Source organism: Euwallacea fornicatus, chromosome 3 (genome assembly GCF_040115645.1).
Source record: "Euwallacea fornicatus isolate EFF26 chromosome 3, ASM4011564v1, whole genome shotgun sequence".
NCBI classification, from domain to species: domain Eukaryota; kingdom Metazoa; phylum Arthropoda; class Insecta; order Coleoptera; family Curculionidae; genus Euwallacea; species Euwallacea fornicatus.
Window position 1 is genome coordinate 3563345 of NC_089543.1, and position 18401 is coordinate 3581745.

The 18401-nt window shown below is 35.2% G+C and overlaps 1 protein-coding gene across 6 annotated transcripts in view; it reads right to left on the bottom strand.

Annotated features, from left to right (window-relative positions):
* Positions 1-18401, bottom strand: part of LOC136350451 (lachesin-like) — an 89748-nt gene that overhangs the window by 2801 nt on the left and 68546 nt on the right. For 4 of the 6 annotated variants that reach the window (XM_066302147.1, XM_066302148.1, XM_066302149.1 and 1 more), the window contains 6 exons: positions 13880-14019; positions 12489-12512; positions 8762-8947; positions 8383-8707; positions 363-482; positions 8-178 (listed from right to left, as the gene is read on the bottom strand). In XM_066302147.1, coding sequence (XP_066158244.1) covers positions 8-178; positions 363-482; positions 8383-8707; positions 8762-8947; positions 12489-12512; positions 13880-14019 — 966 coding nt within the window. The remainder of the gene's footprint in view (positions 1-7; positions 179-362; positions 483-8382; positions 8708-8761; positions 8948-12488; positions 12513-13879; positions 14020-18401) is intronic. The other 2 variants (XM_066302150.1, XM_066302151.1) reach the window with 2 other exon arrangements.

An 18401-nucleotide genomic window follows, 5' to 3' on the forward strand; every position in this document is an offset into this window, starting at 1 on the left:
AACTTACCATAAAGCCTAATATTTCCCTCAGCATCCCCAATTGAATTTTTAGATATGCACTTATATCCTCCCAAATCGGATTTTTGAATTCGCCGAATAGTGAGCTTCATTTGGACACTGTAGTAAGAGTTGTTGATCTCAGTCATCAGATACTTATCATTGGAAATGATCATCTCTCCTGCAAAGGGCCACCACAGGGTGTTAATTACTTATGCAGGCAAACTCTACTAGTAATAAATCTTCTGCGGTATGGTGAATAATGATTCCCTAAAGGTGTAACCTCTTATAGACCTTATACAAAATCCATCATGCTGTTTTATTGATCAAAATCTGATTGAAAGGTTCGTATATTACCCACTCACCGCTTTCTCTGGTCCAATAGTTAATTGCCTTTGGGGATGCCTCTACATGACACTGAAGTGTGACATCGGTATTTACAGGTGCTCCCACTAACTGGTTTGGCACTTGGATAAGGGGATGAACTGAAAGAAGTGCACTTTGTTAAATGAAAAAATTCCGAGGTTCGAATCACTCGATCAAGTTTACATTACACCAAATGGGCTTCTTGAGGCGATGCAATCAGAGCTTACTATTACCAAAGAGGAATAATACATGATTAGGGCAGACTGGCTGAATAGTAAATACATACCGACAACCATTAATTGCCTATTAAGTCACGTATTTACCTTAGGGTATTAGTCAGTGGGATGATTAAATTTTTTAACAAACTTCAATGAAACCATAGTGTGGTTTTGCGGTTAGAGCATCAGACATGCGGGACCAGTTTTGGTTTGTCGACAGCCCTGTACACGTATATTTGCAATTTACGCAATACGGCCTTTGATAATTTATGTATAGCATTAAATAAATAAATGTGCAAAGTGTCTCCTAATAGAATTCCCGCTTCTTGTTAACAAATTTTCTATATGAAGAAAACGAACTTTATGTTCACCGTCAGTATATAAAACTCTAGTGCCTTTTAAAATTTGGGTTAATCCCGCACTAAGCCTTTGCCATTATTTTAGAAGGGCTTAGTTTAATTGATAAAGAGAAATCCAGTTTTGGACCTTATTACTGAACTTAAAGCCTTTTCCATGTAGTAATTGAAAGGTCGTAGTCCTAACAAGATTTCCGTCAGGAGTATGCGATTAGTGTTGTGAACAAAATCACTACCCCCCCTCCCTCTCCTTCACCCCCACCACCCCCCTTGAAATGATAAATAATTGCTAGCCCTATGTAGACTCACTGTGTTCTAGCATTTGTCTAGCCTTGATTTCAAGTCGATCTTCAATTTTAAGTTTGACTTCAAATCAAGTCAACTTCACGGAATTTATATGCGTAGAATATCAGGCAAGGTCAGGCAATTTAATGGTCAAGTACATAGGATGTAGATTTTCCTCGTAAGTTTTGAGTATCTCAGTTTTGATTGGAGCTAGAGGTATATAGTTATCGTAATAATTGGCTTGAACTTTACGAAACAATGCAGACGGAAAAGTCTTCTCTATCTTTGTTTTGTAGAGAAATAATTCTAAAGCAGATCTATTTCGCAGTCACATAATTACCTGGATTATGTTTTGAACGAATGAAAGACCAACACAGAAAGGGAACAATTTCTTGTGTTTGAGGCACACAATTACTACGTACTTCAACCGTGAAGTGACCACTTGATCCAAGTCAAGGCGAATGATCTCTGATGAATCCGCTTAAGTATAAGCCGAAAAACAACTAAAAATACCGTTTGTAACTAGATTACTCAGATATAATGAGTTTTATTAATAACAGAGACGCACGAGTTCAGGAATAGCATTAGTGTCAAGAAGAACGACCCGAATTTTTAAATAAATCAAAAATATCTTTATGTTGTATTCTTCAAATGTTGCAGAGAAATGTTCCACCACTGCATAACTGCATATGCAGACTTCTAGCTATTGCAAAACAGATTGAATTTACAGAGAGTGAATATTGTTCATAAACATCACTTGTGGAAGAGAGAGTTGACTAATGAAATCGATATGTAATTTAAAGCATCGCCACTTATTCACCAAATCAACACGAGCCAATTCATTCCAGGTTAAACCTCTTGACCATAACTTCTGTACAACAAGCTTCAATACAAGAGTTATTAGCGTTGGAAATTTAAGGGGATCGAATTTTGGATTTCAAGATTGTACCTGTTGTGCCGAATTCCTTATCAAACGTCAAGTAATTGGTTTGATTAAAGCAGAATCCAGACGAGACAAAATATCCGGATGATAGGTGCTGCATTACCAACATTCAAAGCAAACCAGGACTTTTAATAATTGTCCCATCATTAATTAAACCAATTTTATAAAGTATTCACACCCATACTTCCCCGTCTTAATGTTAACCACGGAAGTGTTATATTGTAGTACTTGAGCAGCCATTTGGTAATCGCTCTCATTATCGAGAGATGGTTGTAGTGGGGAAAAATGGAGACGAAAAGGTACCATATGGGATAGTGTTCAATTGAAATTTTCACTTGGGTCGGAGCTTTTAAATCTTGACAATACTCTTTAAATATTTTTTACAGCACAATGTCTATGCTACAACAACCCCCACCAACTGGTGTGTGAGGCATTATTTTCTATAAAATAAAAAAATCTATTTCTTGAAACGTGGATTACTACACGAAATTTAGTTGAACTGCCGGGCTTTAAAACGTAATAGTGGGGTATATAGATGGTAAGGGCTCTCCTTATCGCCAGGAAGTTCAATGAAATCCTTATGACCTCAATCTAAATAATCTTTCATTAACAGTTTATATGTCTTATAAGATACTGGCTCCGCATGAGGCATCTCTCTAAAGAATAAAAACGACGTAAAATGATTTCATGAGCATTCTGGAAGATGGGTGAGATTGGATCTCGAACGGAAACACTAAGGGGATTTGAACCAATATGGTCTCTCTAGTTAAAGAAGAAATAGAAGAGTTCATAGATTTATTTGTACTTTATTCATAATAATCCACAGGAGAGAGGTATTCAAGGTTTATAGGATTTTCAGAAGAGAGGTTTAAACGGTCGTTCTTACTCTCATTGAAGCAATATAACGCGTGTCCAGGCGAACTTGGATATAGGAGATTAGCATGAGAATTACGTTTTTATTTTTTTAAGCCTGCACAAATTATCCGAACAGTTATGCGGGATATTCAAATTTTTGAAATTTGAGGACGTTTTCAGCCATAACGGCTCTAATTAAACAATTGACAAAAATGAGAAATGACGGCCGGTTCTAAGTACCGTAACCTCTATGTGAAAGTTTTCGAATTGAATATCTACACAGGCGCAAAAAAATTATTTCGAATATCAATATTCTATGTCCAGGGTTCGCCTCAACACCCGATATCAATAAAAGCAGAGATATGACACTGTTCGATCTGCAAGTTCAAAATGAAAATGTCTTTTTGCATTGCTTTCATCTATAATACATCAGAGCAAATATTGGGAAAGACCGCAACGTCCAAAGTTATTTCTGAAGAAAGGCTTTGTCTCAGCACCGGAGACTTTCTGATTTCTTTTAAAGGCCTCAGCAGTGCAAAAAGTTTTCATGCTTTCTTGGTGTTGCTATTTCCACATTATTGATTATACCAAAGTGACATGAATACAGGTGAGAAACAAACTGAAAAGTAAAGAAAAACATATAATTTGCAATAATTCCATTTTAGAATAAAATAAAGTTTTCGATAAAAACATCAAGCTACTCGAATTAATCAATCTCTTGTTCTTTGCTATTGCAGTGAATAGTTATTAAATTTTATCACGAATCGACAATTCTTGCTTGATGTGAATTTATTTTTAAATGAGTAAAGCGGATAAAAACGCGCTAGGAATATAAAACACCCCTTGGAGTCTCAGAGGGGAAATATAATTGTTAGATAAGTTCAGCAATTAAAAATCCGTTGAGGGCCATTGCAATCCAGAGTTTCCGTTCTTAAGGATAATAAAAATATATTTGAAACTCTACTGGTCAGTGACTTTAACAAACATCGAAAAATTAGAGCATTATTTGAAGTTGGATTTTTCTGCTTTAACATCACCCAATATGGAACGACAATGAAAATTACCCGACCTAAAATTTATTGCCCAGTCTTCCTGTGCTGTATTCCAAATTATACAAGTGTTAATCCTAAAGCAGAAAGAGAAAAAATCCCCTCATAAACAAAAGCGCCGAAGGGTGAGTGGTTTGCAAAGAGGTGCAACGTTTTACATACGGCAGTGAATAAAACGTGTCAGGAAATGATTGAAGTTGCCAACATTTGTATTTATGGTTTCATTTATAATGAGCCATTGTGTACTTGGCGCAGAAATATTAGCCCATCCTATTGTGCATTCCTGGGATCTGCATCCATATTCATATGAGCTTTTAAAACAATAATTATTGTATCAGGGGCTTTGATGTTATAATATTAATTTTGTTACCGGGAAAGTTTGATTGTATAGTTTTTCAGCAATTTTACCAACTTTACGAAAATATCTAATTTTCGAATGTATCAATGTTGTTTTTGATCTTTTCAATAATACCGCACCTGCAATTTGTGACATAACCGATAATTTTTATTCTATTAATAATACAAGTTGATACCATTACTTGGTTGCATCATATCAGGTATTAAAAGCAAATTATTACAATCCATTATAAAACGATTTTATCAAAAATTTAGCTAAATGAATTTTAATTTGAAATTACCTTTCAGTGTAGCGTATGATATGTTGTAGAATGCGAAAAATTAGGGCCCGGTTTGGAATGGAAGCAAAATTGTACTTTTAGACAAATTCCCTCTATCTAAATAATAAAATCACACCTAGATGTATCACCAAGAAAACAAGTGCGTTATTTTCTTATTTTTCTACAGTATTTATTGCCAAAGGACACAGAAGCTGAACCCAATTACCAAAGCCTGGACTGGCTGATTTTGCTCTATCGTCAGTTCTCCGTTTCAATTTCATCCCATAACTCAACTATCTGTTTTTTCTGAGCTTAAAAAAATATCCCCGGATGACGCAACTGAAAAGAAAATAAGTTTCGGATATTTTATGTCATCGTGCGCCATACCCAAATTAAGTCCAATAAGCCACGACAATATAGGAAAAACATTAAGAATGTAGGAAATATGTCAAAATGACGAGTTTCATTATAAAGTTACAAAAGATAAATCAAACGAGGGATTAGATATTTCTGAAGTTTTCACAACACGTTCGAAACAATTTACCACACAAATCATGAAGAAACTTTACCGGGAAGTGTAATAACGTAGAAAGTTAATACTTCTTTTGGCACATGTGTTTAAATCTGTAGGTTGATTATTTCTAAAATTGGGTAATAATGAATTATTAGCCTCTAGGCAAGACCGAAAACATTTCATTCATCACTCATTCATTTCAGGCTGATCAGTAGTAGGCGGGTGTAGACAGGATCTGGATTTACTGAAAAACGAATCCTATGCTATCACCAAAATAAAACAGTGGGAATGACTGCATGCACCGTAAAAATTTGATAAATGCCTCCCGTTAAATGTAATTCATTTTGCTTATTGCCTTTTAGGACAGCTAAATATTTACTGACCCTGGGCAATTCGTAATTATACTCGGGCACTATCATCGCATCAGCTTATTTGGAAAACATTTCGATTCCAATTTGCTGGATTTTGAATTGACCGCACACACAAACATATCCTTGACAAAGCCTGAAGCAACTAATTAAGTTGAAATTAGCCGAAGATCTTTTGATGTGCATCATGGCCATGTTTCCTTTTAGCTTCGTGATTAAGAAGGCTCAAAACAAAACACACCTCCGAAATCTTTGAGATTTTTTTTTTGTAATTGGAGCTTAAAATGGGTTGCTTTGTGCATTTCGTTTATGCCGGAGCTTGATTTCATTCCGGGGCTTTGTAAAGAAACATAAATACCTTCAAGCCAAACACGTTATATTTGCTAGAAACGTCTCGTTTAAATTTTATCCATGTTGTGAGGCTCTTTGCTTGTGTCGTCTACATATTTATGCCGAAGTGAAACTCAAAATGAAAGGAGCGTGTGTAATCTAATTCAAAATTCAATGAAATGGACAATTATGGAATTCGCGGAGTTGAGAAACAATTTCAATTCATGACTGTTGGGGAAAAGTCGGTTACTTTCCGGGAAGTCAATCAATTCGACTCTCTTGTTATCAGTTTTCGGTTTCTGTTAGGCGAGCAACAATATGGTGAATAATTTGATTGCGCCCTAAAGTTTTATCGCCGAGGGGAATGAATTTCAACCACACACCCAATGTGCCGAACCGAGAAAGGGCTCTGTAAATATATTATGTAAAGTCTGAAATTGAAAGTCATCTCTTAAGGACCTTCATGTGGTCCTAAAGGCAGGACTCCCATCCTCTGTTAAAAAGCGTGAGAATTTTTAATTCAGCAGTGAGCACTTTGCAGGCTTATCGGATTATTGTTATGAATCACTGGCTTCGACCAGCGAATATCATTTAGCGTTTGGCGCGTTCATTTTCAACTTGTGTCATAAAAAAGCACCCCGTTTTTCGAATAATAACACCTTTTCCCATTTTTCATCAATTTGTCTCGATCGTTTACCAATCATTTTCCGAAATGCGTTCCTTCATTACTTTGAATTCGGTCATTATCTCCAATATTTAAAAATGTTTGGTGCTTTTATTTGATTAATTTTTGCACGTTCATGAAAAATATTTGAAAGCGGTATGTCCCTTGCAAAGATCTAATAACGTTTTAGATAGATTTTAGTTCATCACAAATCAAAAATGGTGAATAACTTAATCGATCCAATAAACTTTACGCAAGAAATACAACGTATTTATTGGTTTGCAATGTTACACCACACTTTGGCAATTAAAAAAAAACGCTAAAATTCGCAATTTTTTTTACAGAATAATATCGCATATAACGGAAATAAGGTTCATCATTTTCAACATATAAATAAGGAGTTTTTGCTTTCCAACTTTTTTATACTCTTTAGTGTTCAAATAACTAATTTAGCATTATTATTAAATTAATCATATTACTAAACATTTATGGAAAATGTAGACACGCTTAATAAATTAACAATATCTAACCGAATAATATCTGAATTATGAATTAATGTTGTGTTCGTTATTTTATAAAAAAAAGCTTTTTTTTTTTTTTGGTTGTTGAAGCGTCCGAATATAAACTAGATTTCCGTTTGGGAAAATTAAGGTAACATTAAAATATATTTGATTAAGAGAGAGTCGGGTCTTTTAACACAATTATTGAGTCTTGAATTTGGGCTACTCATTAAACTAATAAATTTAAATAGGAAATGTATATAAAAAAGGGTATCCAAATTGGGATATCGAACGCAGTCATCCAAAACATTTGACAGCCGTCTTATAGATGTAATGTAAATGTAGCGTGGCCTACGTTCCAAATTTCATTTTATCATATGATTATTATTTTTTCATGTTTGGTCTCGTTACCATCTTATTTACCCTTTTATCTCAATCATTGAAACTCTTCGCGCTTATTTATAATTTTCTGGACAATTGAATCAAGTTAAATGAACCATCTTGCATATTACTTGAATAGCTAATATAGTGTACTGAAACACGAACCTAAATTCTTGACATGAAATTCAACTATATTTGCGAAACTTTGGACTTTATTATTTCACACATAGCTGAATTAAATATTGGTAAATCGTATTTTTGAAACCAGGGAAAAGAGATTTTTGCATCATAACTGATTTGAACAGAAAGGTTAAGCGGCTTAAAAATAAACATAATTAAAGTGTGCTGCTTCGGTAATCTTCCACTTTAGGCGGGAAGAATGTGATAGAAACCTTACAAATCTAATGGAAAAATGACGCTTGAAGCTTCGTCAATAAAGTTAAAAGTAGCTACAGTTACCTTAATTTAAAGATTTAAAATATATCCACGACCGAGTTTCATTGAATTTGCATCAATGACCAAACTGTTTATCAGACCTGGAAAAATGCAGTCAATGGAAACAGGAGAAGAAAAATCCCCCTTCAACGATATATCAAGTCAGTTACGTTGACATTTACAAACAAAAGGTACATCACATTAATCGTGAGCGATGTGTCGTGCGGCAAACAGAAACAAGGACAATAATTAAAATAGACACAAATATTATTTTGTAATGATGGATTTATAATCTGTTGTGCTGTTACCAGCCGTGTTTTGCCATTCATTGTAAACTGCTGTTGTTTGACCCTACGCGTCTGCTATTTTCGCAAATGACACATGAATTAAAAACAATTGCCCGGGCCTATTGTGAAGTTTTATAGCTGATTTGGCAAAGTGGGCGCAAATGAATTATTAAACTTTAAATCCTTCTGTCGCATATTTCGGACTTTTGTTACTTACAATGTACATGTAACATCATCCTTTTGCTCACTGAGGGCGGAACTCCATTGGCAGCTATACACAGATATGCCCCCATTTCGGACCTCGTCACTTTAGTCAAGCTCAGTACTTCCCCCTCAACAGCCGACAGCTTTTCCCTCTTTGAGGAATGATTCCCGCGGGCCAATATTGTCCCTCCGTCCTCTCTTCTCCAGATTATCTTTGGTGGGGGATATCCCCTGGCCTTACAGACCAATTTGGCGGAACCGCCCTCGGGTACCATCATATCTCCAGATGTCTCTTCGTAGACTATGTCTGGAGGAATGACTACTTCCAAATATGCTGTCTGTAATAAATAGTACCACTTACAATAAAGTCAAGATTATTTCTGTTGACTTACCTGCATTTTCATAGGGTCAGTATTGACTTGACACATATATTGTCCTCGATCCTCCCTTTTAACATTTCGAATATTAAGAGTCCAGGTATTGAAATCATTGTGAGTTACAGACAATCTTGCATTGTTGGTTATGACGCTTTCGTGAATGGCTAATATTGCTTTGGTGTCTGCCTTTATCCAAGCGACCTATGACATAATTCGGCAGGGGATAATTTACAAGCTCATATTACTCCTATGAGTGATTGAAATATTCTTAAACGCCTTTGAGGATCAGTAATTTTAGGTGCATGGTTCTAGATAAAGAAGGGGTAGTATCGGAAACGCTAGGTCTTATTGGCTCTCCTCTTTATCTATTTGCCTTAAATCTACTCAACGTATACATCAAGCGTTTCATTCGTTGAAGATAAGTAAGTGTTTATGTTTGACAAAAAACGCTTGTTACATGCGTTATAATTGTCTTGCAAAATCTTCCCTCTTGTGAAGTCATTGTACACACACACATAATTTAAACAGTAATTAACAATCAAAGGCTTCGGAGTTTCCAAAGCAAAATTAAGTAGTTCCCGGCCCACAGGAAGTAGTACATCAAATCTCTACATAAACAGGATTTTCAGCTCTTCGCGTAACAAAATTACTTGTCATTTTGTAACAACTTAATTGCCTAAAAATTAATAACACGTTCCCGAAATTGCACGTGCCACTTGCGATTAAATTTAATGATTAAACACATTTCAATAAATGATTAAATGAACTTGACCTCGCCAAAATATGGATATTTCAAAGCTATCGCTGTACATGCAACTTTAATATTCAACCGTGAATTTGATTATGTACAATTTAATTTAGAAATTCAATTTCTACAACGTTGAAATCAAGTGCGAAGCACTTGATCTGTCGCGGAATTCAAGCAAATTTGAAAAAACTGTTAACTTCTTTTACTATCAAATTAAGTTTTAATTTTCAGCCTGAAAATGAATTCTTTAATTCCCGAACCATAGAGAATTCATCCCTACATAACTAACTAGACAACCACCGAGTCTCAATCTAAATTAAGTGGTAAAATTTACATTTACTAAAATTAAATTTCATAACGAATGGTAAATTACCCCTGACCGCTACATCCGCCATATTTAACTACCAAATTAATAGCAAGGCCATTACTCTTAAGTGGTCTCTAAACGGCGTAATAACAATGTTACTAACGATAACCAATAATGTGATAGACTAAAAATCTATAGGGCCACGAAAAAATTCATAATAATATCCTTCGTGGAGGTTCATTAATAACTACATAATATGCATGGAACTGCAAAGGTAAACAGGTCATGCATATGTAGTTGACTTGGCCATTTCATCCCTGTATGTAAGAATGTGTCGCCTGCTGGGGCGGACCAGGGATGTCGAAGGTGAATAATGGTAATCTTGTTTACATATGAAAGCTATGGCAGAGTCCCGTGTCGCTAGACCTTTGGATCGACCTTCATGCACGTCATATACAGGTGATGGGACACAGAGCTACCTCCGGCACAAACAACATCACATCCGCCTCAGTTTTCCTTTACTGTTATTTTTGACTTTAAAAGAAACTAGATTCAAATTAGAGGTAAACTTCTAGAAAATTGGGAAACAGTGACGGAGGGATATTTTTTCTAGCAACCTAAAAAATATATAATTGATATTGTTCATGCTAATGAGTCCCATGTGAACGAAATATTAACTGAACCTAATTATTACGGTTATAAATAACGAAAGTTAAAAACACCTCAGTAAAATCGGTGGTATGGCTGTAACACATTAATGAAAGTCTTTTTATAGTTTCCCGTCTGTTTATGGCATCCACGTAAATAATTTTAAAAATAATAGCAGCACCAACAACATAAATTATTTTTCTTTCTTTGTATTGTTTATTTAAATTACATCGAAATATATTGCAAACATGAGATGGAGAGCAAATTGAATGCACTATAGACAAATATGGAATGTTCATCGGGATAAAATCTCATTAGTTTTAAATTTTCATCCGAGCCAAAACAGCAGAAAAACCTAAACTGAAAGGAAATTCCTATAAAACAATTGTGAGACGAGCAATGTGGTGTGCACGCGCGCAGCAATCTCAGATTTCAGCGGCATGCTACCCTAGGCTATAACCCAGATGGGACAATAGCTGTAAAATTGAAACTTAATGAGGTGTGAACAGTTTAAATTGATATTTAAAAGAACCGAGATAACCTAGAGTTGAACGGCAATCAGATTTAAGAAACAGTCTTTTCTATAATGACTGTAGTACTGACTTTTTGTTATTCAAATCGACGAGTCGATAAATTGCCATTGCATACCAACTTGCAAACCCAAATCTAGTTAATGGGGTGATATTTACTAGGAAAATTAATAAATGAGGTAATTCTTGTCGTAAGGGTTTACTGGACGCATATTTTCAGGCTAAAGTTATTTAAGCGAATTATTGAAAATTATCACAGAATTCGTTCCCCATATCCATTTATTAATTGTCAGGTGGAAAGATGTATCTCAAAATTATAAATGTATGGAAGGTTGATGGTTTACAGCAAGATTGTTGGAAGTAGTGATAATATGTTTAATTTGTGCTTTGATAGATTATTATTACTTTACAACCTGCCATGATATGAAGCTATTTAATTCACGTATGGCCAGAATTGCCAATATTACGAAAGTTGATTCTCAAAAATTTTTATTCGAGAGTTGAAAATAATGTCCAATAGAGGGCGCAATAAATGCAATTATTAGATCGTCAGAACTAACTTGAAGCAAATTATACTATGAAGAGAATTGCAGAGTGAATTGAAGTTATTTCATTTGGTGTCTGACCGTGATTGTAAAACTCGCTTTCCACATCGCTTTCATATTTCGCATGTGACTTGAGAATAGGGAAATAGGGAATTTCTGGTACGTTATAATTATTTTATAAAGCACTACTCGTGCCATGTTATTTAATTGGTATATGACAAGTACTAAATAACTCGATTTTCAGTAATATTTATATCTTTGAATTGAGCGTTAGAAATTCGAATAAAATAAATGAAATGTTTTACAGTATGAAACGTGACAAACGTGATTATTTTATTTATAGCACTTGATAATACGTGACTATACTAGTGGGGGTTCCCACAGGTTATGGCAGGCTAAACAGACATGTGGATTTCCTGGTAATGAATAACAACTCGTTCTGCAAATACTGAGATGTTGAAGAGGAGTCTTCATACTACTTCCTAGAAGTGTACAATAGGTGGAACATCTTAGACACAGGGTTTTGGGAGCAATCTTTCTCCTCTGGGAACAACTTCCGACTCTCGAATGACTTGAGTAAAAAAAGGCAGATTGAGGAGCGAAAACAGCCCTCAAGGGTCTAATTGTAGGGCTTCGGCCTCCCCGTTTTACTATTAACCCCTCGAACTGTGAAAAGTCTGAAATTTTATACTTCATTATTTTTAAAACTGTTGGACATAAAATAGAACTCGATTCATGAAAATTGGGAAAAACGACCAATAGTAAAGATACATATCATGCAAGGGTTAATAAATCTAATTATCTTGTTCACTTATTTCATTTCAGGAATATTACTTTAAAACTCGCATCCTTCGTTACATTATTATGAATTGTCTTATTTAGGAAATACGTGTTCTGTAAATTAAAATAGGGACGAGGAAGATGATTATCAAAAAAATTCTGTTAACATAAAGGGTAAACTTACCCCAGTTGGTGTTAATCCTATCCCCTACAATAAAAAAAAAATAAAAATTTAAATGGGGAACTCAAAGTTATGGCAATCAAAACTCTATCAAAATAAATGGCAAGACAGTCAACATCTACACCTATTGCTCTTAAAAATATTTACACATAAAAACGTTCCATGCTGTAATATTTAATTCTGAAACTCTTTAAAACTTTTCTGTACACTTATTTCATTCTTTAATTATCTCTGTGTTTTTATAAGCTCCGGAAAGCTTTTAAAACTTAGGAAATAGCTATCGCGTTTCCTCTCACACTCTCGAGTTATTAGGTTAAAAGTTTATTGCTTTCGAATCAGGGAGCTAGCTGACTGTTTTTGCTGCATGTGCTACTAAATACAAGTCATTCAAATTATTTCCGATAATAATTCAATATACGAAAATATATTTCTATAAATAACATGCAAAGAATTTTGCAGGGTCATAACAGCCTGTCAGTCGGTGCAGAGATAACAAATATACCAACTGACATGTTCTGTAATTGAGTTCTGGTATGTGCAGTTTTTACATGACTGGAGATATTGATGCAGGTAAGATGCGAATTTTCTTCCCTTTTATTTCCAAGCTTACGTAAAATTTCTATCGGAATATTACTGCAAATCGTCCTTTATCCCATGATATATTATGCGATATTAAAATTGCTAGTTGTAAACTGTGGTAAAACAACTATTTTATTTTATATTTAATTTGGTTAATATAAGTTTCAGGGTACACTTTGGTTTAAGCTGACTGAAGCGATAACTGGAGAGTCTGGAGTATTTATTCGTTTCTCCTCTCGTGATAGGGGGGGGAGGTGCAGCATTGACGCACCAGGAGGGTGCCGCTTTTAGTGCGAATTAAGAGCGGTGATTGCTTTTCCCGATTAAAGTTGAACTAGCGAAAGGGGAGGATGACTTCAAAACATAAAAGTAGAAATCACTGCGCTTAATTCGGGTTGCCACCACTGGCCCCCTACGAGTTGACGAAAGAATAAATAAACTGAATCTTTCAGTTACTGCTTCAATCTGCGTCGAGAGACGCACTTCTACCTCTATCTCGGAAAATTACATATATACCTAGTTGTAAAATTGGTAGATAATCTAAAAATAATTAATCCACAAGAAGGAAGATAAAACAAGAAACTCAAACTGAATAAGAAAAATGGTGCAGATGTGCTTCTTTAATTACGTGCTGGTGCTGTGCATCAGTGCTTCAGTGCTCGGTGCTTGCGCTCTTTTGGCCACTTAAAGACCACAATCTTAAAACAGCACTATTAAAATACTTTTAGACTGTAATCAACATACAACTGTTTTAAAATGTGGCTCCGGCTTGCAGCGCAATGGTGGTATGAGAAATATATTGAAAAGATACACACCCTTGCTGTCGCGGAATCCCCACTCACCCTGTGTCCTCCTAAATTATTTACTACGCAGGTGAAAATGGCGTCCCTCCCTTGAGATACTGTAAGGTTCTCTAAAGGGTACTGGAAGTCTGGTTCAAAGCCGAATGCGGCGTCTGAAACAACATAACGGTGTCTTAGAAAAATATACATCCAGATATTTGTGTCCTGTTAGGCACACAAGAACGATATAGGTATAAAACTCCGAGAGGGCTTCAAATACCATCGAATTTTTTCCCGAAAAATGTTTTTGTTTAATTTGGCAAATCTAATTAGGAAGACGTTCGAAGGAGGTGGGTACGAACGATACTCGTTCCATTATACTTTACAATAACATTTCCAGGAGCATGCCTGTTTGCATTGCTAACACCGAGTACACAGAAAAGTAAAAATGTTTACTTATACTTCCTATAATAGATGATAAACGGTAGCTTGTGGAAAGTGCACGAGAGGAATGGACCTGTGTGCAGAAATTTTTATTCCGGGCCTCGTCAATGGATGCATAAAATTATAAAAACTTTTAGGTTTCATGCAATGAGTTTAAAACATGATCCCTATGTAAAACTAAACCGTAAACTAAACATTCCAAGAATTCCTAATTTAAACGAATGCCTAAAGATGCTATTTGTTCGGGTTTCCTGTTTCTTACTTAATTAAGTTTAATGCGGTTATTTCTATTTTAAAGTTATAACATAGTTCGCATATTCTCGGGAACTTATTGGGTAGAACTGCCCGCTTTGCTCTACTGCTACAAGTATGAAGAATCCAGCTGATGCGAAATTAATCTTAAGCCGGGTATTCATTTATGCAGAGGGACGGATCGCTTAGCTTTTTCTTGCCCTCCACTTCCTTGACGGCCATGGAGCCGTTTATTAACTGGCAACGCAGTTTAACTTAGTTCAGACAGATTCAGAAAAAGTAGTTAAAAGTGTTTAAAAATAAACGTCATAATTCTACCTTAAGCCAGAGGAGCATTTCCGGAAGAACGGAGATCAAAGTAATACGTTAGGCTGTTCTTCCTAACCTCCATCAAGGGCAACGATTGTTAACGAAAATTTTACTTTTGAGACAGTTAACCTCGTGGCCGTAATAGCCTAAAGACATCGAACTTTAATCCGACCCTGCGGATGTCTACCACGATCTCTGCGGATGACACCACTGTAACATTGCGGCGAACCGCCTATGTCATTTTCACGAGCTCATTTTCTTGTCCCTATCCTGCCCTCCAGTCACCCCAAAACAAACATAATTAGTTAAGAAAAATCATTCCAGTTAAAAAAGTTGAAATTTCATTGTTATCTTGTTTTGGAATGATTTAAACGATATGGGTTTTCGATTTATTAGATCCATTCATCTGTGACGCCTCTAATGAGATTGGCAAATTTCGATAATTAGTATCACATATTATTTTTTATCTTATTATTTATAATATTTAGAAAGTTATTGATAGTAATTTTTAGATATTTACTGAACTATAGATTCATTGTGGAATTATAAAAATAACGTTTCTTCGGATAAAAATATTAGCCCCGCTGCTTAGTGGGCTCTGATTAGGGATAAAAACTTACCCACTCACTGAATGTGCATTTTGGGCACATAACTAATAAAATAAAAGTAATTGGTAGAAAAATTAATATTCTTACATGGAGGTAAATCCTTAACTCTGACACACTGTATACAGAGTCGCCATTATCTTTGTCTTGTTGCTACTTTCCCAATTTTTTTAAATGTTAGTTTTTTACACCTATCTTCTTTTTTTCACCTTTTCACCATTGATCGTTTCACCATTCATCACCTTTTGCGCTGAACCCCCATAAAACCCAAAAACGTCCACCCAGTACATATTGCTACGGGTGAGCCAAAACAAAGGTATTAAGTGCCGTCGCGCCCGATCGCGTGATCCATTACTTCCTTTTATGAATTTCAAATATTCTGGTATGTTAATGTATGTTCCTAATTAACTTGTAACTTTGTAGTTTTCTTAAGCGCATTGGCAAAACGTTCATCTAAATTCTCCTTTACCATCATGTCTCCTAACCGCACTACATCAAATTGTTGGCAACTCCCAAGTTAATGTGAAAATGTTTTTTGTCGTTCAGTGCGAGGTTTCATGGGTCCTCTGTCGTAAAAAAATTCCTAGGTCCGGTGCTAAATTTTCCCAGAGGAGTTCGAATTCATAGTCCTCCGCACTATGAAAAACTTCAGAATGGTCTTTGCGAGTTGCGACATCTAGGTAGGAATATGAATGAAAAACGAAAATGAAAGAAAATATTGAACGAGCTTAGTATTGAAACTGTTTCCGAGGTACACAATCGATGATGGATAGGTATGAAATGGAACTGAGTCCTGATAGTTCACCCGCAACTGCAGTGGTCACTATCAAAAACGACGAGGTGATGAACAAGTTTCGTCTTTCGACCTATACTGAAGCAATAACTGAGGAGTTCAGTGTATTCATAGATCTGTTTCAACAGGAAGATAAACCGATATCAACTCAGAAATATCAGCAAAAATGTGTAAATATGTATCAACATTTCATGGGGTTCACCTTACACAGAGCTTGATATTGCCATATGATGCCGTGAATTGCACAAATTCAGGGGTAATTTGAAGGAAAATTCTTCCTTTCTTCCTGATTTGAATGAGAAAATTGGTATAGGTTTATCTTAAAAGCTGTAGAATATTTCTCCTCTATCTCTAACAGGTTTAATAAAGGGCTAATTGCGCGAGTCCTACGGGGGATTTGCGCTCTTCCTAACATTAGAAATATTTTGAGGCAATGTAACCTCAAAACAAATAGATTAAATGTGTGGACATCAAATCTTAAGTGTCTGCTCTTTTCCCTTTGCCCCGTTGTTGTTTCGAAATGGCCATTTCCAGTTATTTCCTTTATTTGAACGTGTATTTTGTATTTATATTGGATACATCCTATCCGGAAGTTCGCCATTCCAAGCATGAAACTTGAAGAATTTTATTGCAACAGGTATGATTGTAATGTGCAGGAGTTGTTCCGAAATGATAAATAAACGATAATTATGTTTAGAAATACTTTCGATTTCATTGATTTCTGATTTAAACGGATTTTAATAAGGATTTGCCGCGGGGATAGGAAATCGGCGATAAAGGCAAAAATAATTTGTCGCCTTGGCGCTCGGTGCAAATGAAACAAAATGAGAAAAGTTGGTCCATAAATCAAAAAAGCAGACGACATGATTCATAAATGTTAGTAGGAGTTTATTGAAAAACTGCTAAATCCGGTGCCATAAATAGCAATCAAAGGGGCCAGTAAATTACATATTGACGTTATCGGAAAAACTAGAGATTCTCGAAGTCTAGCAGGAAGTGGATTATTTTGTCCCAATGACGGATCCAAGTTATTAGTACGCGGACGATTTTTTGCTTGATACTGCGTTAGATTTTTCATAAGTAACACAATTTGCTGCATACCGCAACAATAGTGTTTTAATTATAATTAAGGTCTTGAGACAATACCGTAACCCAGTTACACAGCCAAACTAATAACCGATATAATGAACTTTATCGTTGGTAAATGTTTACAGGACGCTGGTGTTGTAGCCTTTGTTAATTAATCAGTATCATTTGCATTATTCACCCAATGACACATCATTTGTCACCAATAAATCGTGTTGGCTAAGTGATAATTTGCATAATATGAATAAAACACAAAACACATACCCGGACGAATGAGCCATATTGCTGCTATTAAAGCTCTCTCCCTTTGTTTAAGTTCTGATAGTTTTGCCTGTTTATATGGTAATTTCTGCTAAATAAAGCATATTTAGCGGTTTAGTACTACAATTAAATTGAATGCCCCTTAACAAATTTGGTTACATTAAGGAGAATTAGAAAACTATTAAACCCGAGTAAGAGTAAAATATAATAAGAAAAGCACTTACTCTATAATGGTTACAATTACGGCATGAATAGTTTAAGGTGTTTCATATAACGCAATATTTACAAAATTAAAAGCTTAATTGAATTTCGTTTTATTTAATCTGAATGGACCGATCTATGTTGAAACAGTTAGCCCCACAGTGGTTATTGATTAACTAAACTAAATAAACAAATGTTTCATTAATTATAGACGGGTATTTATCCGGCAATTTGTAAAACAACCATAAATAAAATTCCTTGTGGACGGTAGAATGACGGGTATTACTCTACTTCCACATATACGTTAATTTAAACTGCATGTATGGTTCGGTAATGTTCTAAACAAATTTAAAGCAATATGTTTTCGATTAAGAAAAATTGTCTTTTTACTATGGGAAGAAACCGTTTTTGTGTTTCAAAGATTTATCTGTCTTTCGCATCAACTCGTGCTTAAACAGTTAAGATTGAGTCTGAGGAGGTTATAGCTAAAAAGAGAATTTTCTATTTTCAAAAATTAAAAATTTTTTAGGCATTCCTTTGTTGATGTGAACAATTCATAGAATACCGGTTACACCGGGAGCGCCAGTATCTTCACTTGTCTGTC